Source organism: Centroberyx gerrardi, chromosome 2, assembly GCF_048128805.1.
Source record: "Centroberyx gerrardi isolate f3 chromosome 2, fCenGer3.hap1.cur.20231027, whole genome shotgun sequence".
NCBI lineage: Eukaryota > Metazoa > Chordata > Actinopteri > Beryciformes > Berycidae > Centroberyx > Centroberyx gerrardi.
The window spans coordinates 32,157,827-32,167,827 of record NC_135998.1 but is presented as its reverse complement, the minus strand read 5'-3'; the positions used below and the strand labels follow the sequence as shown (position 1 = coordinate 32,167,827).

At 39.0% G+C, this 10,001-nt stretch overlaps 1 protein-coding gene across 2 annotated transcripts; it reads right to left on the bottom strand.

Annotated features, from left to right (window-relative positions):
• Window positions 1-666: 666 nt before the first annotated feature.
• On the bottom strand, window positions 667-9,156 carry psmb7 (proteasome 20S subunit beta 7). 2 transcript variants are annotated; one of them, XM_078288774.1, is made up of 9 exons: window positions 9,084-9,156; window positions 7,310-7,403; window positions 6,130-6,227; window positions 5,595-5,735; window positions 5,197-5,312; window positions 4,160-4,218; window positions 3,048-3,199; window positions 1,219-1,248; window positions 667-898 (listed from the first exon to the last, which is right to left on the bottom strand). In XM_078288774.1, exons 1-9 carry the CDS (start codon window positions 9,143-9,145, stop codon window positions 787-789), a joined length of 864 nt encoding a protein of 287 aa, XP_078144900.1. In that variant the 5' UTR covers window positions 9,146-9,156; the 3' UTR covers window positions 667-786. The 2 variants fall into 2 exon arrangements, with proteins under 2 accessions (XP_078144900.1, XP_071766444.1); XM_071910343.2 differs by lacking the exon at window positions 1,219-1,248.
• Window positions 9,157-10,001: the final 845 nt, after the last annotated feature.

The following is a 10,001-nucleotide window of genomic DNA, read 5'->3' as shown; positions in this document are numbered from 1 at the left end:
TAATGAACACTAAGTGAAAGCAGACAGGGATTCAGTCAGTATTCATATATGTGCCATGAAGCTGTCATAAAGGTTTTGTTGACATGTTATGAACTGGAGTTTGTGTAAACCGTTACTATCTGCTTTCATTTGATGCTAAAAAAGAATTTGAGTTCACAGAATCCATGAAATATTCAAGAAAATACCTACTTAGTGAATAAAATGTATTCAAATAATACCGGTATATTCAAAAAATAAGTCCTTAGTACTAATACCCATCTGAATTGCACTGTTAAGCAACAGAAAGATATTGTTGATGCCAAAATGCTTTTCGGCCTTGGCCATCAATTTGTACTGAACCATGTAGTGTTGCGATATTGGGCGATGTGCATCAAGAGCTTTCCCGCCTGCTTTGACATTGCCTAGTGACTAAAAATTAAGTCAAGAATCTCAAAATCTCAAAGCCAGTTTCTCTCATATGCATTCTGATAGATTCTCATTCCAATTTTTGGCTCTCTAACACCTCAACGACCCTTCCAGATAAAATTTACTCTGGGACAGGCAGCAAAAAGCTTTTACGAAAGTGGTCCATTACATTTTCCTGATTGAACTGTTGTCTATTCATAGACCAACATGTCATTTTAAGGCATCTTCACAAACTTAAAAATGGTCATTGACAAAACATGCTTACCAACTCAAACTGTTTATTGAAAACCATGGAAAAACATGCTATTTCTGCTAAGGAATTATGGGGGAGCTGGGGGGGGGGGAAAGTTACAGCGAGGAAAAAACAACAAATGCAGTGCTTTAGGAAGTATCCATGGTCTGTACAGTTTCCTCCACCACCTCCAGGTTCAATGGGGTTGTAGCCTTCGTCAAGACTGCGGTTGTTCCTCTTTTGTACTTGTAGTCACCAGTTCTGCATAGGGGAGAAATATAAGACATGAGACCATAAGTTTCAATTAAACTGAGAGTCGCCCGGTGGGATTTAACAAGCCCTTGTTGGTTAACAGATTCCACATGTCTAAGAGATTCAACTTCATTATCACAGCAAGCCAGTCTGGACACGTTTACAACAGAAACAGCCATGCAATTTAGGTAAGTTGTGCGGTGTGAAATTCAGCAGAAAGAAATGTATCAGCCAAAATAACAAGAAAACAACTGAGTTAAGTGGGTTAGTAGTCAAATAAGTCACACTGCTGTTAGGTCTGCATTCTACAAACACACTTCTTTACTCACGGGTGCAAGGCTTCAAGTTCATTTACTCTTCTATCAAAACAGGCAACAAGACCAAAAAAAACAAACAAAACAAACAAAAAAAAAACCCATCATCCACCATTTCATTAATTGGTCATTCAGTTAATAAAGATAAGTAAATAAGTCTTTCCAAGTTTGAGATCATGATCATGCCGTCACAACATGCACTGGAAAAATGTGAGATGAGATGGTGAACTCTGCTCCCGAAGACATCTCTCCATCATGGAGACTTCCCACTGCACTGTAATAGCTATGAAAAAAAAAAAAAGAGAGAAACCTATCTACTTACATTCTTTATATTTACTAATTTTGAAAACCTTTCCCCCAATTGCAAAATGACAATGTATTCTAGGAGAAACAGAGGGTGCCTCACTAGCAGCAAAGTATTAAGCTGTCACAACTTCAAACAGAGAGGACATTAACTAAAAAGATATAAGATGTATATTGTATGTCCTTCGCTAAACTTGTCTATTGATTTAGTGATAGTTTAGTATATTAAACAACTGTTTGTCATTTTTGTCACATTGTCATGGTTGATTTCTGAATCTGGTTATAATCCGTTATCATTCTGGCTTTGACAATAAGTACTTTTATATTTCATGCCAATAAAGCACCTCTGAATTGAGCTGAACTAGTTTTTAAACAAAAACAGGGATGGTTTCAGAGCATATGGCACTTTCTGGCAGTGCTGCAGAATGAATTATACAAATTATACAAAGTAATTTAACTGCTACGGCACTTGTAAATAGCACAAAAATGTTTAGTTAGTGCTTTTCTTTAAGAAGCTGTTAAAAACAGCTGCTCACATCAGCATTTAGCAAGCTAAAAGATGGGAGTCACACTCATTGGTAAGCAAGTCTACCACTATGATTGGCATGCAGCGGTGTGTACCAAATGCGGCAAGTCTTTTAATAAAATATTATGGAAGTACCAGATGATGGGACAGGATAAGAGCCTTTATTAATGAAAATGTGAATACAAATGTGGAAACTTGTTCTACCTAGGTAGAAAAGTCCAAACCTCAGAGCCAATCAGTATGCTGTGTTTTACTTAGCAAGGTCTCCTTATTGCACGTTTTCTGATGAGAATTTCTCCAGACCCATGTCGTTTGAGAGGGAGGTGTGACTATGTGAGATTATATGTCCATAAATGTTCAATTGATCAAAATGTAATGTCCATGGATAATTGACAGGGAAGTGCAATATTGCAAAAAACATTTTTTTGTCATAATGAATATCGATGTTGATGATTAACACAACATTTTTACTAAAATATTATTTAAACTTTGAAGATTATTGTACTTAGGAGGTCAGGAGATCTGTTATGGTTTAGAATATAGGCCAAAATAATCTGTCACAGTAAAAATATAGGCTACAATAACTTATCAGAAGCAAGTCATTGACATATGAACACCAAACTGAACCAATATGGTTTTCCATTCAATGAATGCCTCAACAAGGCAAAACCAGAGACAGTTTAAACTTATGCCTATAAGTAAGAATTTTAATATACTTGCAGGATAAAGATAAACAGAGGATAGCTCTGTTTAATCAACTAACATAAGGACTATTAATCCCTTTTGAGAAATATAGGTTAAAACACTGCGTGGTGGTCTGAAAACTGGCTAAGCTCTCATGCATTCTCTGCAAAACTCAGTAGATCACCATTTGGACACCAAATCACAAGAACACGTTGAGACCGCTGGAACATGCTAGGAACCACAGCAAAACATTGTGGAGCATTACGATCCAGCAAAAGAAGAAAACACTACTGATAGACACTGTGGTAACATCACTGGCTTAGTTCCTTACCTGACACCCTTCTTGTTGGCCTCGTCATGGGGCCTGAGGTAGTCCACCTTGCCCTTGGTGATAACACACAGGTCGATGTTGCTGCCAGAGCCCAGATCATTGAAGATACCCGCCGCAATGGCATCACGCACGAGCCGCTTGGCGTCTTCCTCCTTTGATGGAAAGAAACAAAGCAGTCATTGACGAATTCTCAAATGAATTATACTGTTCTCACCTGGCCAAATGAACCCAACTATAAACCTTACAGAGTTTGAATAGGCTTCCCAAACATGCTTGGTGTGAATGAGCCCTTAGTGTGACACAAGCATCACAAGAAGGCCTAGTCCAATACATTCTGTAATTAAACAGTCAAACTATTCCCTGCCATTAATACTATGACATAATTGAATCAGTCTTTTTTTAATGACTGTGTGAAATGTGAAATCAGTGGAAATTTCTCAGTCAGTGAGATGACACTGTGGCTTTTTCCCAGATTTGTGCCAACATGTCCTAGTCGCATGGACTGTTGAGTTGTTCAGGGATTTCAATTTTTACTCGAGTCAGGCCTTATGTTTCTGTGTGAATATCATGTAAACTCAGCATGCCTGTTTGTGCATCACCTGTCAGTTTAATACAAACAGTGCCATCTCTATTCTTAATGTGGCCTATCGCTGCCATCTTACTTAAACATTTAGGTCTACGATTACTTATCCCAATTTTTCACTCACTTTATAGCCTTAAGAGCATACACACACGCACATACACTATTGTTCAGTAGGAATTAAAGTAATTATGTGTGAAAATAGTTTCAAGAGAGTCTCAATGGTACTACTGCCTCAATGTATAAATTCAGCTTGTTGAAGTGTTGCTTCAGTGCTCGACGGACATTTACAATTTCAGATACCAACACCAAGAGATGTGTTGACTGGAGCTTTTTAAGTAACTGTTTTATCATTCTAGAAACACAGGCGTTTCAACTCAAATATTTAGTAAAAGTCTGGAAGGAGGAGAAGCTGTTTCGGTTCAGTATGTCAGCAGCCAGTGGAATACACCATAGCAATTCAGGTGTTACTCAGTACTGACACCACTGCTGACAGGGAATGTAATTGTATTTGCGTGGCAGGTAAACTCACCTCCATGTCAGGCTTGTAGCGGTCCTCAAACACTGCCATGGCAGCAAGGGACCCAGAGCCTTTACAAGAGAATAGAAAATAACTGGTTACTTGGATTACTGGCATTACATTAAACACAGTGTTCCCTTTCAGTTAGTCAGGTGACACACGGATTCGAACCCGGGTCGCTGCGGAAAGGACTGAGCCTTATGGTACGCGCTCTACTCGGTGAGCCACCGGGGCGCCCCATAGTGGGGATTTATCCGCAAAGTTGTGTATATCGGCATGCGGACTTCGGCCTTGTCCGCACACCGCAGGTCTCGCTAGGTGCCTCTGGAGCAGCTATGTGTGTGTGGGGCGGAGTTTCCCCAAAACGAGCTGTTCCCGACATCTCCGGGATTCTGACTTGCAATGGTTGTTCTTTTCTATTGCGTGACGTCTGCTCTGGAGAAAAGATGCAATACGTACAGCAGCCACTGTGTGTGTTTTTGATTAGGCTTGCATTCAGTACGCACTATAAAAAGACAACAGCTTCATTTTATTTAGTCTGACATTATATTCAATATAGGCAAAGTCTTAGGCCTCATGCCATTTCCAAATGATAGCACTTGATATTGAAACCATATTAGCTTTTAGACCCATTTGATCTATGCCATGCTTCTCTTTAGGTCTTCAGAGTTTAATTTCTCAAAAATAAAGACGAGTGCTTCTCTTAAAGGGAATGTGACTGGCCTGGAGACATCATCAATCCGCAAAAACTAATTAAAACTAACTAATGTCAGAAACCTGACGACCCAGTAGGTAGGTGCGAGCGAGGGACGTGTCTCACCTAGTTTTTGTCTTGACTGAAGGACGCATGACATGACTGTGCCAAGTATTACAAACATGGCTGAAGGGCAATTGTACACATCTCAATTTGTAGGCTTAAGAAATCTTAAATATTGCCATAGTCAAATCCATAATCAGTTGACCTCTAATTGAAATGTGATAAAGTTGTAGAAAACACTGATACGTAGAGAGATTTGTGTTGACTGTTTGGTGTGAGACAGCGGACTCACCCATGGTGACGTAGGGCAACTTGTCAGTGGAGCCGTGAGGGTAAATGCTGTAAAGGTGTGGACCCACACAGTCCACTCCACCCAGAACCAGAGCAGCACCAATGTAGCCTTGGTACCTGAGGAAATACAGAGGACACTACTGTTAATTAACATTTTCACAATGTTTCATTAAAACATTAAAACCAAATTAAAGAAACAAAGCTGGCAAAACCAGACTATTTCTGAATGAACCTAGGTAATAAAAGTTACTTATTGACTTTTCCCCACCCACATTTTCCCAGCCAGCCATTTGAACCTGTGTCCCTTTTATTCTTACACTGCAATAAGATGGGGCAGTCAGATGTTTCTTGCACAGTGACCACCTTGTGAGATCATACGGCTCACGAGGCAAACCTTACCTGAAGAGCATTTGCTTGAGCATGCGGTTGGCGGTGGCCACACGAGGCAGTCTGCCCGTGGAGAGAGAGTGCAGCTCCAGGTTGGAGGAGATAATCTGAGTGGTCATCTCTGTATCTGCAGCTGTGCCTGCTCCACAACAACTGGAGACAAACAGATCACAGTAGTGTTTGAATCATGCAACATCCTGGGTCTAACAAATAAAGCTTATTCAAGATATAAAAGCTGCACTACGCAAGATGAATTTCTATGCAAAAATCCAGTAAAAATGTAAATATCCAGCCATCTTATCGGTCTACATCACAAAGTAAAGCTGCAACAGTGAGGAGTGTCCCAATCCCTTATATCAAGAAGCCATATATTCACCATGTTTGCCAAAAATGGCTTTTTAAGGCTGTATCCAAAATGACTGGCTGCAACACATGTCTTGGTTGCTTGTAATGTGTTCATTTTATCCTGTTATGGTCTGAATTGGCATGTATCTACCACCCTAAATAACAAAACAACTGCAGTAAAACCTGAGCAACTGTCACTTACTAAATGTTGGGGGAAATGTAGTGGATCTTGGAGCAGTTCTTGTCTGCCACTATCATGCCCTCAGTCGCTCTTGTGTCGGCTCCAAGGACGATGCCATCCTTCAGAAGGAAAGACAAAGACGATTAGAGTAAACGTACCATTTAAGCCCAACAAAATATATATATTGAGTAGGGCTGGGCATCAATAGTCAGTGCATTTCAGATACCGACCAAATTGCGTCAATACTACTGATAAATCTAAATGCATTCAGTGCCAACTTCCAATACTCTCCTTTTTTCCGAAAAACAGATGAGAAATCCAGTTTTTCTTTCCTCTCACAGCCAATCACAGTCCCCATTTATGCAGTTAGCTTTATTTGTGAATGGCAAAGCAACAACATATGAGAGCTGTTGGGTTCAGGCCAGACACAACTCAACAGATCAAAATCACAATGTGTTTTTTTGTTTTTTTTTCCCACAAAGAGGAGACCCTCGGACCATACATTTTAGGAACAGTTGATACACAAGAGAAAACAAATCAAAACAAAAAACAAGGTTTGAGACAGCCCAATGTAGTTGACTTAAAATTGTAACCATTATGCATAATGAATAGAATCCCCTCTTGGGATGGGTCATGAAAAAAATATTAGCAGGTCTTAAACTGCTGAGTAAGAGCTATGGCGTGGAGCAGCCACTAGAGGGCGTCTGGTGTCATTTAAAACCCCTCCATCTCTCTCTGGTGTTGTTTCGTTCTCATCCTCCACTAGCTGCTTTCACTGGCAGTGTTATGTTTTTATTAAAACACAAACTTCTCAAAATGAAAGGCCAGTCTGCTTCAGTGGAAGGCAGCATGGCTCCATTCAGCTTTTTCTACCAGCCAGGAAGATGGAGCGAGCCAAACTAGTATGACAACTTTTGAACTGAGACAAACTCTCCTCTCACTGACAACATGATGGGTAAAGATATGAACCAATCAGAACCGTAGACAGTGATGGAAGTAGAGCTTTTTGTCCATAATCTGCTATAGCTTTTGGAAATTTCAGCACACACACTGTATATTCAAATATTAATTTAAACCACTCACTGAACAGTCAACCATGAGAAAATGGACTTCTGCACAACCCTAACCCCCTCAGATGTTCACATCACAGTTTTTTCTCCCTCATTACTCCCAGTAGTTGGACTGAGTTTCAGCTACTTACCTTGAAAACAATGCCACAGATAGTAGTGCCTGTTTTGCGAGCTGCAGGCAAGCTGCATCCCAATTTGTTAACTTCAGTTTGCAAAGCTGCATTTCTGAAAAACAAAACAAAAAAAAGCCACTCGTATAAGTGTAACTGAAAAAAAAAAATGTTGTGTTCTATAAACACAATAAATAATTTTTGGAACTTTACATATAGCCTATAACGGGGTTGCAATGAATTTTGATAAGATAAGATAATATAAGACGATAAGATAAAGGAGAAACAGAAGTCAGCAGATAACTGTAAAACAGACTGTTAAACAGTTCAGTTCACAGTCATTTGTCTACAATTTAACAATATCCATGTAATATGCAGGTGGTGTAGCTAATTCTATTAACAAGAGTCAAATTCAGGTCAACCATTCAAGTCTCCGACACTTAAATCCTCTATACTTGCACTACATTGACTATGAAGTTTGTCCAGTCAAGAGGCAATATATCACCATGCAATACTGGAATGACAATACTTCTGTCTCATTTTCTTTTTGGCAATAAAAAAGGTAGGCTAGTACAAATTATATTGTGAAATCAAGCAGATGGGTGCCTATCTGTTTTTACAGCAATACATAGTAATACCAGTTATTGTCCCATCCCTAGTGTATAGGCAATGAATGCCTGCCTGTCATGATAATCTCATGTTCATTAAAGGGAAAAGATTAAAAGAATTCATAAATAAACTTATTTTATTCTTGTTTGGCTAATTAGAGAGTTGTTGGGATTAAAATCAGACGGGAAAAACAGGGTTTTCAGTGATATCAATCTTATTTTTATGAATAGATGATAGTTGCTATGATACATAATGATGGTGATTGCTCAAACATGATAATGTATAAAAATATGAAAGCATTTTAAAAGTTTTAATGAAAGAAAAAACTCTCCTCTACACTTGCCTACACAGACATTAAATAGCCCACAATTAGAGAATTACCCATACGTTGTTAGCACCAAATGAAAATATTAATGGCACCAGTGGCATATTTATTACGTTTTTCTGAAGCCCTCAGTGGAGAATTCAATGGCAACAACAACCGTAAAGCCAAACACTGCAGCACAGGGCTGCTAAACTACTTCTGTTCACAAAAGCATGAGAATACAGTAACGGTTTTTAGTTTATTAAGCTGTTGTTGACTGTATTGCAAAAAACAACTGGGAAACACACATTTGTCTTGTTAGATAGAGTGCAGCATTAACATAGACTTCATGTAATTTCACGTCACCATAGTTAGCAGTAATTAAATATGAATTACTGATAATGTGACGTGCTAGAAAATCTGAGTAGATATCATTATATGAGCTCGCACACATAAAAATAGTTATTTTAAACGTCTACTCAATGTAAATCCATGCCATATATTATTAGCAACAGCTAACGTTAACATGGCTAATTTAACCGTTAGCAGGCTCCTTTTCCAGCGGGGCACAGCTCCTTTGCTTTGTTGTTGCGTTTTCACCGTCAAAACTGATTTGAAGCCCCCGTCTAGGTTAAAGAAAATAACAATTTCTTACAATATCAGAAGAAGCAAATTAGCTAACCGTTACATGTCCTATGCTCAATAACGATGCTGCTCTCTGCTAGCGTGGCCAAATCCCTGAGTCACTGTGTGGAAGCCGGCAGAGTTATCATCACTTGAACTACCGCAAAATACATTTATTTTATATATTTCCCACATTTGAAAGCTTGTTTCACACAGAGGTGTATCCTGCCCTGATTTAAATCCTCTCTGAACGCTTACCTCTTGCAATTTTCGAAACTGAAACCCGCGACTGGTGGCTGGCTCACTGACAACGTCGCCATTTTGCTGAATGAATGTTTGTTTCCGGGAAGTGAGGCAACAAGCTGATATATGGCAGAAGATGCTGCCTTCAAGTGCTCTTCGTAAATCCAAATAACTCATAAATCGTATTGTAGCGCATTCAAATACAAAAATGTAGATCCCCCAACAAAAGTTATTTGAAGATGCTATGTTATTTTACAAATATATGTGCTGCAGCAGCAGATTTTATATCATATATCGCCATAACCTGTTGACACAGGGTCCATGCTCTCCACCTCTAAGCGTCACACATCTCAGCAATTCTCGTACCTTATGCTGCATTCAAGTGACATGGGAAATACGCCCAATACGAGCTGCCTACCTACCATTCACCTCAGCTTTCAGAGAGTAAATTCTACTAAAAAAAAAAAAATACTGTTAGGTTCACCTCACCTAGAAATTCATAGTTTTCAGCTGGTAAATACTAGGAAATACCTTCAGTAAAGTATAGTGAATTATTCATTTCAGAACTATAACAGAGAAGAACATCCTATACACCTAGATTTGCTCTATTTGCCCAAATTAATTTAAAGTGTTATAGGGAGTCACCAATGATGGCTGAACCTGCTGCTTCAAGATGTTTTTTTTTTTTACACCAGTCCAATTGTCATGGTATGTTGACATCTATGTTGTAAGTGTTTGCAGAGTTCAACAGATATAGCCACCACAAACCTGCAAAAGGACTTTTTTGATTCCTTAGACCGCAACACACCAAGCGTTGGACAGACATTGGCTGAGTTTGTGCAGCAGATTGATTCAGGGGTGAGTCAATTTCTTTTTAGTTTTACCTTTATTTAACCTGGTCAGTTGACTGAGATCATTTTTCTTTTTTGCAGC

Coding starts and splice junctions, on each gene's coding strand:
- psmb7 (XM_078288774.1), bottom strand. CDS start 9,145: ATGGCGACGTTGTCAGTGAGCCAGCCACCAGTCGCGGGTTTCAGTTTC. Junction 7,404..9,083: donor AGTTTCGAAAATTGCAAGAG/GTAAGCGTTCAG, acceptor TTTGTTTTTCAG/AAATGCAGCTTTGCAAACTG. Junction 3,200..4,159: donor GCTACAAGCCTGACATGGAG/GTGAGTTTACCT, acceptor TTTCCATCAAAG/GAGGAAGACGCCAAGCGGCT.